The following is a 17,292-nucleotide window of genomic DNA, read 5'->3' as shown; positions in this document are numbered from 1 at the left end:
ATTTTAAATTGAAGATCGAATTCAATCATTGTATTCATATAGGGTCAAGGAGTGTGGTTGTAAAAAAACATCAAAATCGGAGTTAAAATGACCGTTAAATCGTGATTTTTCATTTATAACCGTCGAAAAGTTTTGTCCCGTTACTTGATCTCTGAATGTTTGTTTTTTATAATTTTTTACGTATGCGATCTTGAAGTATATAGAAACATGTTTGACGGTTAGATCTTTGAAACTAGTTTTGTAGAATGAGTATCCCATCAAAACAATAGATTCACTAATACGTAATAGTTTATTCATACTTTTATTAAGTATAATATAAGATTTTGTGGTTTCCACTAGTGTAAATATTTTAAATTGAAGATCAAATTCAATCATTGTATTCATATAAGGTCAAGGAGTGTAGCTGCAAAAAATCATCAAAATCAGAGTTAAAATGACCGTTAAATCGTGATTTTTCTTTTTATAACCGTCGAAAAGTTTTGTCCTGTTACTTGATCTCTGAATGTTTTTTTTTTGTAATTTTTGACGTATGCGATCTCGAAGTATATAGAAACATGTTTGACGGTTGGATCTTTGAAACTAGTTTCGTAGAATGAGTATCCTATCAAAACAATAGATTCACTAATACTTAATAGTTTATTCATACTTTTATTAAGTATAACATAAGATTTTGTGGTATCTACTAGTGTAAATATTTTAAATTGAAGATCGAATTCAATCATTGTATTCATATAGGTCAAGGAGTGTAGTTGTAAAAAATCATCAAAATCGGAGTTAAATTAACCGTTTAATCGTGATTTTTCGTTTATAACCGTCGAAAAGTTTTGTCTCGTTACTTGCTCTCTAAATGTTTTTTTTTTGCAATTTTTGGCGTATGCGATCTCGAAATATATGCAAACATGTTTGACGGTTGGATCATTGAAACTAGTTTCATAGAATGAGTATCCCATTAAAACAATAGATTCACTAATACTTAAGAGTTTATTCATACTTTTATTAAGTATAACATAAGATTTTGTGGTATCCACTAGTGTAAATATTTTAAATTGAAGATCGAATTCAATCATTGTATTCATATAAGGTCAAGGAGTGTAGTTGTAAAAAATCATCAAAATCGGAGTTAAATTAACCGTTAAATCGTGATTTTTCGTTTATAACCGTCGAAAAGTTTTGTCCCGTTACTTGCTCTCTGAATGTTTGTTTTTTGCAATTTTTTGCGTATGCGATCTCGAAATATATAAAAACATGTTTGACGGTTGGATCATTGAAACTAGTTTCGTAGAATGAGTATCCCATCAAAACAATAGATTCACTAATACTTAAGAGTTTATTCATACTTTTATTAAGTATAACATAAGATTTTGTGGTATCCACTAGTGTAAATATTTTAAATTGAAGATCGAATTCAATCATTGTATTCATATAAGGTTAAGGAGTGTAGCTGCAAAAAATCATCAAAATCAGAGTTAAAATGACCGTTAAATCGTGATTTTGCTTTTTATAACCGTCGAAAAGTTTTGTCCCGTTAATTGATCTCTGAATGTTTGTTTTTTGTAATTTTTGACGTATGCGATCTCGAAGTATATACAAACATATTTGACGGTTGGATCTTTGAAACTAGTTTCGTAGAATGAGTATCCCATCAAAATAATAGATTCACTAATACTTAATAGTTTATTCATACTTTTATTAAGTATAACATAAGATTTTGTGGTATCCACTAGTGTAAATATTTTTAATTGAAGATCGAATTCATTACTTGTATTCATATAGGGTCAAGGAGTGTATTTGTAAAAAATCATCAAAATCGGAGTTAAAATAACCGTTAAATCGTGATTTTTCGTTTATAACCGTTGAAAACCTTTGTCCCATTACTTGATCTCTGAATGTTTGTTTTTTGCAATTTTTGGCGTATGCGATCTCGAAGTATATACAAACATGTTTGACGGTTGGATCATTGAAACTAGTTTTGTAGAATGAGTATCCCATCAAAACAATAGATTCACTAATACTTAAGAGTTTATTCATACTTTTATTAAGTATAACATAAGATTTTGTGGTATCCACTAGTGTAAATATTTTAAATTGAAGATCGAATTGAATCATTGTATTCATATAGGGTAAAGGAGTGTGGTTTTAAAAAATCATCAAAATCGGAGTTAAAATGACCGTTAAATCGTGATTTTTCGTTTATAACCGTCAAAAAGTTTTGTCCCGTTACTTGCTCTCTGAATGTTTGTTTTTTGCAATTTTTGGCGTATGAGATCTCGAAGTATATACAAACATGTTTGACGGTTGGATCGTTGAAATTAGTTTCGTATAATTCGTATCCCATGAAGTTCAATGGTGTGTGTGTGTATATATATATTTATTTATTAAGTAGATTTAAATCTATTTATTTTGTATGTATAATTATTATAGTTTTTAGGGGTATAAAATTTAATATATATATATATATAATTATTATAGTTAATTTAATATATATATATATATATAATTATTATAGTTTTTAGGGGTATAAAATTGTTAAATTAATATATATATATATAATTATTATAGTATTTTATTTAGGGTTATAAATTTTTAAATTAATATTCTGCTTATCGTGTTACCCACGTGTATACCCGAACAAACCCGTTATCTTAACAGGTGCTTATCGGGTTACCCGATAACGACCCGTTTCGTTATCGTGTCGACCCGAACACCTGTTAATTTCGTGTCGTGTCGTGTCGGGTTATCGGGTCGTGTCAGGAATTGTCAGGCCTAGGTGCGAATATAAAAACCCAAAATGAAATATTCTTAGAATTTTTAGGGTGTTTGATTAAGTAAATACCTTTCACTTATAAGTGGAGATTGTAATTAGAATACTGGTAGATCTTATTAATTTAGGATTGTATTACTTGTAAGCAATAAATCCTTGAGGCACAGGTGATAGAAAATTCATATGACAGAAATTCTTCAACTCTCTCTCTCTTTTTGCCACACTGCACCCTTGAGTAAAATAGGCTGCAACACCAATTCTTCTCATGGTCGTGGTGGAAATGGTTGTCATGGGGGTTTTAGTCGAGGAGAAAGCCGTTGTAATCGGTAACAAACCACCTACTGGTCTTCCTCGTCTCCCGAGTCCACCTCCGATCTCCTCTCCCACTTTCAGTATTGTGTGCAACAATCCTGGTCATCATACAACTGTTTGCCAGATCTCACTCTGCTACTCAAGAGTCGACTCGTAAGCTGAGGTATCTTAACTTGTACTCTAAGTCTTGTACATATGCGAACTCTTAGTGACGAATAAAAATCATTAAATTCAAATCTCCCACCCTTTATTGTAAATATATCGTCATAGTAAAGAAAAATTTATAAATACCTCTTAAACTCAGTTTTGTAAAAAGAAAATTATTTTTGGTGTATTTTCATATTATGTGATTTAAACACATAAATATATATAATTTCCTCTTGATTACAAGATCCAATCGGAATGTTGATCTTTACATCTTCTAAATGCCTAAACTAAACTAGATACGCAGCTGACATTCTATGCATTCATATTAAAAAAAACTTAAAGAAAGTATAGATGTATTATTAAAAAAAAATGAGTATATTTATACTAATCAAAATTAAGAAGTACGAATAAATTACCTGATATATTTGGTGTAGATGCCAAATTAAGTTATGCGATATATTTTGTGGGTTGATTTGATAATAATACTTGTGATAGTACAATACAACAAGTACATACGAATTTTTTATCAGATGTAAATTAAGCATTTCGTGCACTCAGAATGAGGAAACATAGATTCTTCATGCAATTCCTATATTTGCCTTGATGCATGTTTCTTATTTGCTTTACACTTGCAACATTTATTTTTTGGGCAACTCTTAGGGCTGGTTTGGTATTGCTGTGCTTTGAAAAAAAACTGTTGTGAGAATAAGCGGCTGTGCTGTGAGAATAAGCGGCTATGAAATAAATCAGCAGAGTGTTTGGTAAACTTTTTTGTAAAGGTGCTTTTGATAAAAAATCAATCTGATAGTAGGTATTTTCATTGAAAGAGCATTGTAACTCCGTGTGCTTTGAAAAAAAAACCAGTTTTCCAAAGCTGCAAATAGCAGCTTCAGCTTTTTCCTTTGATTTCAGCTTATTCTCACAGTAGCTTCCAAAATAAGCCATTTTTTTTTCAGTTTACCAAACACCTAAAACCCTCACAGATTTTTTTCATGGGTGTTTTTTTTTTAAGCACCTCACTCCCAAACCACCCCTTAATCCTACTACTGTTGCAATCTACTTCTCTCCGCACTCGTAGCCGTTAGAAGAAAGCAAATTCTAATAAAAATAAAAATAAAAACTATTTTTTTTACGGATTTTAATCATAGTCCCATAAAAATTTTTTTATGGGACTATGATTGAGAACCATCAAAATAGTAGTCAGGGCTTTAGTTCACGAAATTGGATAGAGGCAGTACATTAACATGTCAAGTTGAAGTAGTAAATTATTGGGAAACAAATCATTTTGCTTAAATGTACACAATCGTGTAGATTACGGCAAACGGGTATAGAAATTGCGGGTTGGGGTGGGTACGGGCCGGTTCCAAAATTTTAATAAGAGAAACGGGGCGGGGCAGGCCGATTCCAGAAGTATAAAAACGGGTACTCAGACCGGCCCCTTTGTAACATTTTCCCATTCCTTTCCTATTTTCTCACACCTTCTTGAAGACTTTCCTCTCCTTGGTCCTCCTTTTCGAATCTGTCGATTCTCAATCTTATCCATCTCGATCTCTCTATCCCCCAGTCTCTCTCTCTCTCTCTCTCTCTGTGGACGCCTCTGTCTCTGATCTACGCAGCTTCGCCGGTTTTTGCTCCCTCCCAAACCGGAGATCGCCAGACAAGAGCTCGATCGAGAGGTTTCGAATGCGGTGGAACGAGCGAATTATGAAAGCGGGATGGGCTTGGTCGAGACAAGGTCCTTGAGCGATTTGAGGATGGAGTCTTACGACTACCTCTTCAAGTACATCATCACCGGCGACACAGGTCTCAATTCCTCCAATCCATAGCTTTCTGATTTTTATTTTTTATTTTTTTTTGTTTATTTGGTTTGAGAATTGAGGTTTTAAAACAATTGGGTTTTGGGTTTGGATTTGTAGGTGTTAAAAAATCTTGCTTGCTGTTGCAATTCATGGATAAGAGGTTCCAGCCTGTGCATGATCTTACCATCGGTGTCGAGTTCGGAGCTCGAATGGTCAGCATCGATGGTCGTCCTATCAAGCTCGAGATTTAGGACACTATTGAGGAAGGCAACGAGGAGGTGCGAAATGTCGTCGCTTTTCGAGTCGGAGTCTGAATCGAAGGAAATGACACGGTCGACGATTAGGATGAGCGTGTCTGTGTGGGGGACGAGCGAGTTGAATTGCTTGGAAACGGCGCGGTAGCGAATAAAGGTCTTGATGTCGAAGATCTGGACGATGAGCAAGTCCGGGAGACGATCAAAACCGAGAAAAAAAAAGGTAAGAGGACCCGTGGACCCGTCATGAACCAATCCGTTTGAAATGGACCGGGTTAGGTCCTGTTCCAATGATCAGATTTGCAATACCTGGCCAGACCCATACCCACCCCTAGATTACACAATCCATCAATCACTAATTAGGTATTAAACTCAACCCAAATACAATAATTTATCCCCATCTATGTAAGTCAAACATGAACAACTGTATTTGTTACTTTTATAAACAATTATGTCCCCATTGCCATACATTGATATTCATATCATGTTTTTGTACCATATTTTCATACCACCTTAGGTGGCATTTGATGTGGACAACACATCATTTGAATTAATCAGATTTTTAAATTCAGTTCATTATTTAATAAACTAATAATGAAGAAAAACTAATTAATTAAATGATGATTGTGGTATACAAGGAGTCTTTTTCCTTCTTTTCCTTGGGTTTTACAAATTTTTCAAATGATGTAGCTGTCCATATCAGATGTCATCTAAGGTGGTATAAAAATGTGGTATAAAAATATGGTATGAATAACATTACTCTTAAATCATTCCCAGTCGAGTCAATGCCTTTCCTTTTTTGTTTCCTTTTCCCTCACCCCTTAATCGATGCAAAATCCAACGTCCCCAAACTCACGGCGAGAATCCCTAACCCTAACACCCAACATCAACGGTCCAAATTTGACGGTCCAAGGTCACACCCTCCCACCCGCACCTGATCATCCATCTTTATCGACATTGGTCTGCTGGAGAATAACGGGTACAAAACAGATAGACCGGTTTAACAAATGGGATGGCGCCACGTCAGAAACCCGCACATGCGGAGCTGACGTGGAGGAAAACAGAAGCGAGAGCAGAGATATTTACAGTGGTTGCAGCGGCAGAGCATCAAAGTCTCAGTCTCTAGTAGACTAGTTCTGAGCCTGTTACTTGCTGCCAAAGCAATACGAGGGAGAGAGAGAGAGAGAGAGAGAGAAATAAGCCCAGTAGAGTGAGAAAGAAGGAGAGTCTCACTCTCTCTCAACCCTCTGTTCTCTCTCTGGCTCTTCAATGGCGGTCATGGAGCTCGAAGAGCCCAAAAAACGAAAACGTAGGACTCAGAATCCACGAAAGCTTCTCGTTAATGCCAAAGTTGAGGTAATGCCGCCTTTTTCCAGCTTTTATCTTTCTGGATTTTTCAGAAGTTCGAGTTTTTGGGCTGTGATTCTCGTCTGTTTTTGGATTTTTTTAATTTTCTGGCTTATTTGTTATGGGGTTTTCAAAATTTTCACAACTGATGAAATCAAGCAAGTAGATTTTGTTGAACGTTTTGGGCTCGAAGAGGCATGCATGGCTGCCAATTGCACTGATTTTCTGTAAAATGGGTTGTTTCCCTTTGATTTTCTGCAACATTCACTACTTTGCAGGCGACCGTCTCATGCCGCCCAGCCGCCGCCGCCGCCGCCGACACCGTGAATCCTTATTTTATCTGACTCATTTTGTTTTTTGTGAAGAAGAAGACTGTAAGTGATGTGGTCCGATCTGGGGACCAAAGCATTACCTCAAACGGCTGAGCATCCAAATCAAAGTTCGGGTGTGTTTTTGTTTTTTTCTATATTTGGGTTGGTTTTTTTAAAATTTTGCTGGTCTCTTTTGGGAAATATGTTTTGCCTCTGTTGGTTTGTTTTTGCTGTGTTTTTTTTAAATTAATTTCTGGGTTCAATGCCAAAGCTTTTTTCTTTTTTTGTATTAGCTTTTGGGTTCATGTCAAATTCTCCAAACTGATTGTGGCTACCTTGCCTTTAATGCAAGTATGTTACTCATTATTTGACTATCTATGGCTTCTTTCGGTTCGTTTCGCCATTTATGAAATGTTTGATTTGAATGGGTCAAGAGATGAACTGGGTGGTAGTCAGCCAACTCGTGTGCTTAGGTCAAGCAAACAGGTGCAGGAAGCGAATTCCTCGCACAACAATCCTCGCACTGTTTTATCTTGGTTGATAGACTAACATGGTTTCTCCAAGGGAAAAAGTAAATTATCGGAGCACAAGGGATAGTCATCCAATGAAAGAAGGGAAGATAACTCGCGAGGGGATCAGCTGCAGCTGTTGAAAAGAGGTGTATACTCTTAGTTCCTCTGGGCATCACGCTGGCATTAGTAACCACATACCTTACGCCAATATTTTTCTGGAAGATGGTAGGTCTCTTTTGGATTGCCAGGTGCAAATTATGCATGGAAGAAGGGAGCGGAACTTCTGGAAACAACCATGTGATAGGATGAAGGGTAATTGGCATCAAGGCGAGAATGATTACATTTGTACTGTGTGTCACATTGGTGGTGACCTAATTTTATGTGATCAATGTCCATCATCATTTCACAAGAAATGCCTTGGCTTGAAGGTAGATTGTTTTCCTTGAGTATTTTTGATACTTTGTGAATTGTCTCACTTCGTCTTTCTTACCCTTTTGTCAGAAATGATTGAGATTCTTGACTTCTTTTCTTGGTCTTAAATGTTTTTGCTTCTGCAGGCTGTTCCAGAAGGTGACTGGTTCTGTTCATCTTGCCGTTGTGAAATTTGTGGCCATATGAACTTCAAACAAGAGAAAGAAAGAGTCAGAGTCTATCATGGATGATAGTTCTGTTCTCACCTGTGGTCAATGCGAGCATAAATGTAGGATGATTGTTATTTGTTTCATCTGTTATAGCAATTGCATGCCTGTGAACTTTGTGTCTGTGGTCAAGACTTCAAAAAGTTCGTAATTTTAGTTTTCCACTATTTGATGTAGATCACAAAGGGTGCCTGAGAAAAAGAGGCGCAAATGAAAACGTAAGTGATCCAAAAGGAAACTGGTTTTGCAGCAAAAGCTGTAAAAAGGTATCTCAAAATGCCATCGATGTTTTGTAGTTTACTCTTTAGTTGCTTGTTTCCTAGCCTGATCTGCAAAAAATTCAGAAGCATCGTTTTTACCCTGTCTAAATTCAATTAAAAGTTAAACTATTCTAAATAAGTTCAGTCTCATGTTTTTCTGTCAGATGTTTTAGGGTGAATTATGGATCTTATTTATTATAACTTTCCATCCCGAGCTACTTGTCTATTTCGCTTTTCTCTCCATGTAACGTTGGATTGACTGTTTCAAGTTTTCAGATATTTTTCAGCCTCGATGAGCTTTTAGGAAAACAAATTCCAGTGGGTGATGACAACCTATCTTGGTCACTGTTGAAGTTAAATAAGTGTGATACTCATGCTACGGATGAACATGATATTGATGATGCCTTGACGGACAGCAGGCTCAATATTGCTCTTGATGTGGTTCATGAGTGTTTTCTGCCTGTTAAGGAACCTCTTACTGGGAGAGATCTTGTAGAAGATGTCATCTTCAGCCGGAGGTGTGATATTTATACTGTCATTGTCAAAATTTCTTTTGCGTGCCTTGCTAAAATACTGCTAATACTTGAGCTTAGCACATGAGGCTGTTTATTCTCCCCTAAAAAATTGTGTTCACTGTTAAATTTTTTGTTTAGTGATAGTTACATGAAATTGTTATTTCACTTTTGGAGACCTGTTTGTGGAATTTTGCAGGTCACATCTTAATCGCCTGAACTTCCAAGGGTTCTATACTGTGCTTTTGGAGAGATATGACGAATTAATCACTGTGGCTACTGTAAGGTGAGGTTTTCAGTTCGCTGCCAGTTAAGAATTGGTGAGCTTTGTTGCGGATTAGATTGTTCCTAAACTGGTAGTTTCTTGTTCAAAAGGATTTTTGGAGACAAAGTGGCAGAAGTTCCTCTTGTGGCTACCAGATTTCAATATCGTCGACTTGGAATGTGTCATTTATTAATGGATGAACTTGAAAAGGTAACGTATTGAGTGTTCCTGCAGTTTGTTGTCACCCTCTGTGTGTGCGTGTTTTCACTTCTGTAGTGTAGTTTCTCATAATTGCCTTCATGTTTTTGTCAGTTGCTTATGGAATTAGGGGAGGAGAGATTGGTTTTGCCCGCTGTCCCTAGTGTGCTAAACACATGGACGACTTCATTTTGGTTCTCAAAGATGACACCTTCCGAAAGGCTAAAGTTTCTGGATTATACTTTCCTTGATTTTGAGGGTACCATTATGTGTCAGAAACTGTTAATGAAGAACGCTCCAGCCGAAGCAAGGCCATTAGAGAAAGTATCTGTAATGTTGTTCAGCTTTTTTCCCCTTTTCACCCAAACAAAATGAAATCCACCATTACCAGACTAACTGGTGTCCACTCTCTTATATGGCATTTTGCAGGAACTCGGCTTGATCTTTACGGTGATATCTGTGGAAGTCGTGACAATGCTGATTTTGATAGCTCCAGTTACGATACTGAACTGTATCAAGAAGAACAAACTGAGGATGGAAGAATTATTTACCAAGGAGTAAAGTATGTCCACATCTCACTACTTAATATTTAGAATGTTGAAATGGAAACTAGAAGACATACGGTATTAATGCTCGTTAAGACAAAATCATGACCTAGTAGATTGTGGTTAAAGCAGTTTCGATACGTCATACGATTAGTATATAATTTGGCCCATTACGGAATATAATTTGGAAATTCACCCCATAGCATGCCTACCATTAATTTTAGCTTACTTGATCTCCAAGTTACTTGAAGAAAATGCTGAACTATTGACAGTGGTATATTTCACCAGCAATGCTGCCGGTAATGAAAGTAGACCGCGCGTGGGTGAGAGCAGTCGAGAGTTTTCTTGCTTCGAGGATGCCAACTGCGAGAAAATATCTCATGAGTACTACAAGCGGTACAAGCGGAGGAGGATATCAGCCAAACGAATCCAAGTTATGCTACGTCGCCTCACGCTACATGATTAGAATATAATGTGATCAGCAGTGCAGTGTCTAGTATTTAACCCGCCGCAGTTGCATAGAGCTAGTATTAGCGGCGGATGATAATTGCATAAGGCCATTAAAGGAAGAAAAACCATAAAGAAAAACTTCGGTAGGGGCACCTGGTCACATCATCATTATTACATGTCATACAAACTATAGCCTTTTCATATATTTTGATCTCACAATCTGTGCCAGTCGCACAAAAGCTACTCTCATAAGACACCTTACTTAAAAAATTCTCCCCTACAAATTAGTTATTATACTAGAATTGAATATGTAGCTACACCTTGGTCAGTTTGACAACTTGTATATATAATACATGTTGATCGCTAACAAAAGGATAATGTTAAGGAGATCAAATTTCTAAACGAAATAGTATGTCACCAATAAGAAATAAGGAAAATTAACAAAAAGTCCTCAAAAACCTTAGTTTTAATTAAAAAAACAAAATATTGTTGTAAGTGAATAGTATTAGGAGTGACTTTTCATGGTAAAAATGCTCTTAACGTTAAAAGTGAATAGTACTAGGAGTGTTTCATTAAGACTCCCGAAGAAATAAGCATATTAACCAACCCTTGGTTAATAATCCAATCATTTACAACCACATCATTTGGTTTAAAAAATTTGGTCTCCCTAGTATTACTCCTCACAAAATACTCCCTAGTATTACTCCTCACAAAATACTACAATATAACAAGCAAGCATAATGTCAATTTCATTCTCAATCAAATTTGTTGGAAATTGAAGCAATAAATATGGAACATGTTAAAGGACATACTTAACAGAATTAACGAATTTCAAATTGCTGTCTCTTTTTTACAAACTTTTGCATGAATCATGAACAAGAACGCCACCTTGAGGAGGATTCGGTTGTATCTAACCAGTTAGATGCCTACATACCTTGTGTAGCTGTACCAGGACCAAATTGACGTAGTTATACCTAACTTCACAACTCCAACTCCAAGGGTTTCGGTTTACGGTGATAACCCTAGAGGCTAAACTAGAGAGAGATTTTTTTTTTTTTTTTTTTTGAACCAAAAACATTATCTAAACTAAGGGAAGGGGGTGGCTCAGCCTCATAATGAGCTAGCAATAATATGGTTCAAACTCACATTTGGTAAGAATCGAACCTAAGACCTCTCACTTACAAATGAAGATGAATACCAGTAGACCATAGTACCAAGTGGCAAACTAGAGAGAGATTTACTAGTGGAAAGTTTTACAAAATGTTTTTTCCTATCTAATAGCCCTCCTTACAGACTAGTTGAAGAGAGGGCAGAAAGACGAATATGCCCTGACATATTATGAGAATATTCTTGATTTTCTTTAATTATCACAAAAAAAAATTAGCAGATATTTACTTAATCAGTGGGTGAATTAAATGCGTAATATCATCTTATCATTTTAAAACTGATTCCGTAATAGGATGTGATTAACCCCAAATTGGGAATTTGAGGGTTTTTTTTTTTTTTTTTGAGTGAGAGCGTGACATAAAGAATACAATTCATTTGAAAGTAAAAATTTGTTTCAATAGCTACAATATACAGTAGGGAAGTAATTTTCGCAAACCACTTATCTCCCCTGTTTATTCTTGGCATTGAGAGTCAAAAGAGATCAAAGGAGAGTCAAGCCATATAAGTGTGCAAACGAAGAAAGATAATAATGTGCGAAAACCATTTGTCCAGTCTAAAATCATGTATGGCATCTAACTGCAACCTAACCTACTAAAGATTTGTATGATGTATTCATTTACTTTATTGAGCTCATACATAAGAAAAAGTCCATAACCTATTATCCATGTTCCACAACAAGCCCATACTGATCACAATATAATGGGTAAATTAAGGTTAGGTTCAGCTTGAGCATCGACCTGATAGGTCCATACTGATAACTGAACCAACAATAGTCAGTGGTGGATCTTTCGAATTGAAATTGATCCACCACTTTATGTAATGGACGATTGTCAAGAGCTAAAATATAGAGTTGGTTAAAAAAATTCATCGAGATTAAAGAACACATTACTTTAATCAACTTAGCTAAACTGTCGTAGAAATATGCTCCTGCAAAATATATTTTAGAACTTATAATGTCATGAAAGAGGACTTCAATGAAATTGCTTTGAACCTAAATTAGAACTAATGAAAATGGGATGAAAATGAGTAAAGAGAGAAAAAAAAAATCGTCCAAGAGAAACATAAAAATAATAAAAACGTTAAAGAATTCTATAATTTAAAAAATAATGAGGAAATAAGAACCTCATTTTAAATTTTTCAATGTGTCAAGAGCATAGCTTGGTATACGAATGTATTAATACAATTAGTTAGAAACATTTCTTTTCAAATTTTCAACCAATTGTATTACTACACTTAGTGTATCAGGCCGTATTCCCGACGCACTGAAAAATCTCTCCACTAACACTAACAATGTATTTGCATCACTTTTACAAGATAGAGCTGCAAATTTCGCACTCTCTCATCATAAATGTATCACAACATAAAATAAAACCTAAATAACATGTTAATTAACTAGATTGCAAATAAAATAAAAATCAGAAGAGCAAAGTTGTGTAAAAGAGTTGGTTCCAAGTGTCTGGCAGTCCAGGAAGGCACCAATGGCTGCAATCTGCTGAACGGTCAGGATTGGCTCTCTGCTGAGGGCTTAATTCTCCACTGTAGATTGATGGGTGCCCGTCTTTTCTCAGCTCTGAAAGCATTGTGATGTCCAGCAAAGATGGAGGATTTCTCATGTCCCGGATCACACTGTCCATCACTCTCATTTGGTCTGGATAAGTTGTCCCGGGATAAGTTACTCCGCTCGTTTTCATAGGTGATGTTTCTCCATAGCAATTCTTGGTGGTTCTAGGAGTTGCACCACCATTCCATTCATTTGGGCTGTCAATTTAGCATGTTGGTCAAGTTTACCATGTACAAAAATCCATGTCATGTTCTAAGCATAAACACACAATCCATGGTCACTAAATTACCCGATTCTCACTTTAGTCCTTCCGTCGAAAGTCTGTTATTTGTTCCTATAAATTTTGATTGAAAAGTAAATAATTTTTTACAGAAGGACCAAAGTGACATGGTTTAACTTTTAAGGATAATAGAATTATAAAGCTAAATTCCAAGACCAAGATGAGAATCGGATAGGAACTGTAACACTACAATATCTTCAAAATATCTTTGTGCAGTTATTAGACCCCACCATCTATGGCTAGTGTACCGACCTAAATACAGAGAGATTTTCAGTGTGCAAGACCACGGCCCGCTACACCAAATGAATTATGACACTTGGTGTATCAGACCGTGAGTCTGTTCCCGGCACACTGAAAATTTTCTCTTAAATAGAAGGTAGGAATCAAGTTAACATTTAGCAACCCAAAAAGATAATAAAAAAAAATGGAGCAAATTTTTGGTGCTTGAAGCTAGCAGTGCCTAGCAAATTCCAACATATAAATTATGAACCCTGAAAAATTGGAAATTGGAATTTCCACCAAACACAATTATTGGTGGGAAGGAGAGAGAAAGGGGAGGAAAGAGAGACTCACTCGAAGTGTGTGGGAGAAATGGAGAGGAAGAAAACTCGGGTCCGTGAGGTGTCGATGTTGGAATCAACCCAATTAGCCCATGTTTTCATCCCTTTCTCCAAAGCAGCCAAACGGTCCATATCTTTGTAATATTTCCCTCCTGACTCCATGTAATCCCACCTACACGTTTTCAAAGTCCAACACAAACACAATGATCTTAAATTTCAAACCAATTCTCCGAAAATAACTTACATTAAACGAGTACACCACCACTTTAGTATCTCAAATTTATATAACTCGCTACAGGTAATAGGTTTAAAACACCAAGTGACAAGCCAAAAGCAATTGGAAGTGCTTTGGAACATGTCAAAAACATTTTGGACAACCCTATACTCTAGAAGTCATTTTCACTATTTCTACCCCACTTTACCAAATGCTTGACTCTGTATGTGACTATGAATTTGACCTAAACTTACCATTGCACAAAACTACCATAAGCTAAACAAAACACAGGAATTGCTCACCCTTGGAGACCTCCGTCGTGGCTCCACCAATGACCGGTGTTAAACGACAGAACGTCGGCATTCCGCCACGCCTTGCCGTTCTCCGAAATGTCCTCAAGCTTCAGAACTCTCTTCCCTTGATAAATTTCTACGTCGACCAGGTACGGAGCTTTGTAAAATTGCAGTGTCACACCGTAGTCCTGCATTATAGTAGCAAAACCCAATAAGATCCTGTTTGGATTGAAACGAAATGATGCTATCATTTCCTAGCTCGTGACTTTTTTGGGACAAAGAACATGTTGGTGCTATCCTGCTGTCTTCACTAACTGACCCAAAGGGTCCCTCATACAGTTTCCCGATGTGATTCTTTTGGACTAACATTTCAAATCATTGTCAAAAATTGGGAAAGTAATTTGTTCATTTATTAAATGAACTTGCAATCTTTTTGTTCCTACAACAATAATAGTGTATGAAAATGCCTTGATGCACATTTATGTGATATGGAAAGTTGATTAGGGCAATTTGTTCGCCTCTCGCACTCAAATTTGAATTTCATTTTTCCGCAAATTGGAGTAGTTTAAAATTTTCCTCGTAAAAAGACATTTTGGCATTGAATTTGAATCTAATTGCTTCAAGAAAACAAGGTACCAAAGCCCAGAAAGAAGCAAAGTAAATTAATCAGAGACTCACCAGGAAACTGAATGTTGAAAGTGGAACTCCTTTGACCATTTGAGTCTGGGTTTGTGGATTTGCAGAGTAAATGAGACAAACCAAAGACTCCCATTGATTCTTCCCAAGTGAATCCCCTACAAACATCACTGTTTTCCCCTTCATTTTGAGTAGAAACTCAGCCCCATCGAACCTACCAAGAACAAGCAGCTACACCAAAAGTCACCACAATGTAAACAAAATCCTAAACTCACAAAAACCCATTTCACAAAATCACTTTTCAAAGTGCTTTTGCTTACAATGGGAGCTCACAATCAAAAAACCAGCACAAACCCATGTCACAAAATCACTTTTGAAGTGCTTTTGCTAAACCTTCGGAGCTCAAATCAAAATCAGCAAAACCCCATTTCACAAAATCACTTTTGAAGTGCTTTTGCTAAACCTTCGGAGCTCAAATCAAAACCAGCAAAACCCCATTTCGCAAAATCACTTCTGCAGTGCTTTTGCTAACCATGGAAGCTCAAAATCTAAAAACCAGCACAAACCCATATGAAAAAAATCACATTTTGAAAGCACTTTTGGTTACCTTGGGAGCTCACAATTGAGGGGTCTCCATCTGTACTTGAGGTAATCGGAGTCCGGGCGGCCGTACATTTGGCAGTTGAATTCTGGGTCGATGATTAAGGGGCACTCAGAGGATTGGTACATTGGGTAGGAGTCGTCTTGGACCCAATTGCCTGCAAACAATGCGCAACTGGATTGGTTGGTTTGGAACATTGGAGCTGTTCTGTGAGGGTGGAAGTTGTGGTGGTGGTTCCTCATGCTGTATATTATGGCAGAGTGGCATTGAACAAGAACTAGGCACAGAATAGTTAAGCATGAAGCAGCAGATTGGGAGCAGAAAAGAGCCATTACAGATTATTGGGTAATAAAGAAAAAGCAAAAGCTAGCTGAAAAGAGGAACTAGAGAGAGAGAGAGAGAGAGAGAGAGAGAGAGGATAAGTAATGTAATGTAAATTTAAGAATAATAGTTGAGATCTTGGTTCTGCAACTGCAAATGGGCCTTATATATAAAAATGGTAAGAGGAATTTGGATTTGTTGTGTGCATGTGAGAGGTAGGGTTCACTCTCACACGTGAGATAAAAATTGAGATGGATTGGTGACGGTGGATTTGTGAGATTTTTATTTGGACCCCTGAAGTTGAACTGACACTATTTGCTTTGTCATTGGAATGCAAGTGGTTTTGTCCACAAATCATCATGGGTCTTGTTGAATATGGTATTTTTATGAGAAAATCTTAGAGTACATTAATATTATGTTAAAATTCTATAGTGTAAGGGATGAACTATTGTATTGAATTTCATGACTAAATTTTGATAGTTTCAATCTAGTCGTTCAAATATCAGTGTATAGACATACATTGCTAAAATTAACGGGTAAATATATCTTGAAGAATTCTATACAATTTAATTTGTGTATATGAGTCGCTTAAAAGCCACAACATATTATACATTGGTGTAAGGTAGAAAGGCAATGTATGCCTATGTATGAATCCAAGAAAAAAGAGGAGAATCGATTTATTTACGGTCTTTTGATTGACTATACCAAGGAGAATAGGTGGGCATAAATCATTTCTCTTTCTTAAAAATGGTCTTAAAGGGGTTGAGAGCTCTTTCATCTATCAAGCGTAAAAAATGAATTCATGAATTTGCTACTATTAATAATGTTATACTATCTTCAATTTGAGTGAATTCAATGCACCCGAGTATGTCACATTACAACTCGTATAATAATTACTTCTTGTTGAGATTTCATGGAGTTCAAGTTGGGACCAACTGGCCAAGGTTGTGTGCTGAGGGAGGCAGGCAATGTGGGGTGAGGTCATCTCAACTTGGTGTCTAATGTCTATGAGAGCCTATCTTTTTGTGTGATGTTATGTTAGGCGCCTCAAAGTTGGATTTTTTATCTCCCCATTAGGCACTGCACCTTTCTATGAGAACATCATTCTTCCAATGCTTACTTTGCTTTTTGGAAAATATAGGTACAAGCCTCATGCAACATGAACATCCAAAGTATCACCTTCATCCTCATGAATTTGGGTTTATGACAAAAACTTTTAGGTGAAATTGTGACCCTCTTTGGCTTCTTCTCCATTGAAGTTCTAGTGAATAGAGTTGTTGTTAGCATTCTATGAAAATCATAAAAAAAAAATTTAAAAAAAAAGTAGTTAAAAATGTTTATTGCAAGA

General features: G+C 36.3%; 1 protein-coding gene and 1 pseudogene across 1 annotated transcript; one reads left to right on the top strand and one right to left on the bottom strand.

Moving 5' to 3' along the window:
* Nucleotides 1-7,342: 7,342 nt before the first annotated feature.
* LOC126615479 (increased DNA methylation 1-like) lies at nt 7,343-10,358 on the top strand (annotated as a pseudogene).
* Nucleotides 10,359-12,573: 2,215 nt separating this feature from the next.
* LOC126617286 (protein PMR5-like) lies at nt 12,574-16,092 on the bottom strand. Its single transcript, XM_050285314.1, has 5 exons — nt 15,630-16,092; nt 15,065-15,236; nt 14,396-14,574; nt 13,893-14,051; nt 12,574-13,236 (listed from the first exon to the last, which is right to left on the bottom strand). The coding sequence occupies exons 1-5, from the start codon at nt 15,953-15,955 to the stop codon at nt 12,894-12,896; spliced, it is 1,179 nt and encodes a 392-aa protein (XP_050141271.1). The 5' UTR covers nt 15,956-16,092; the 3' UTR covers nt 12,574-12,893.
* Nucleotides 16,093-17,292: the final 1,200 nt, after the last annotated feature.

Source organism: Malus sylvestris, chromosome 3 (assembly GCF_916048215.2).
Source record: "Malus sylvestris chromosome 3, drMalSylv7.2, whole genome shotgun sequence".
Classification (NCBI taxonomy): Eukaryota; Viridiplantae; Streptophyta; class Magnoliopsida; order Rosales; family Rosaceae; genus Malus; species Malus sylvestris.
The sequence above is the reverse complement of the archived record's forward strand: the minus strand, read 5'-3'. Positions and strand labels throughout refer to the sequence as shown.

Bases quoted from the DNA above. Each gene is read 5' to 3' on its own strand.
- LOC126617286 (XM_050285314.1), bottom strand. From the start codon at position 15,955: ATGGCTCTTTTCTGCTCCCAATCTGCTGCTTCATGCTTAACTATTCTG. The intron at 14,052-14,395 runs GTGAGCAATTCC...GAAAACGTGTAG, and splicing joins CACGACGGAGGTCTCCAAGG to GTGGGATTACATGGAGTCAG. The intron at 13,237-13,892 runs GTGAGTCTCTCT...CTAAATTGACAG, and splicing joins ATTTCTCCCACACACTTCGA to CCCAAATGAATGGAATGGTG.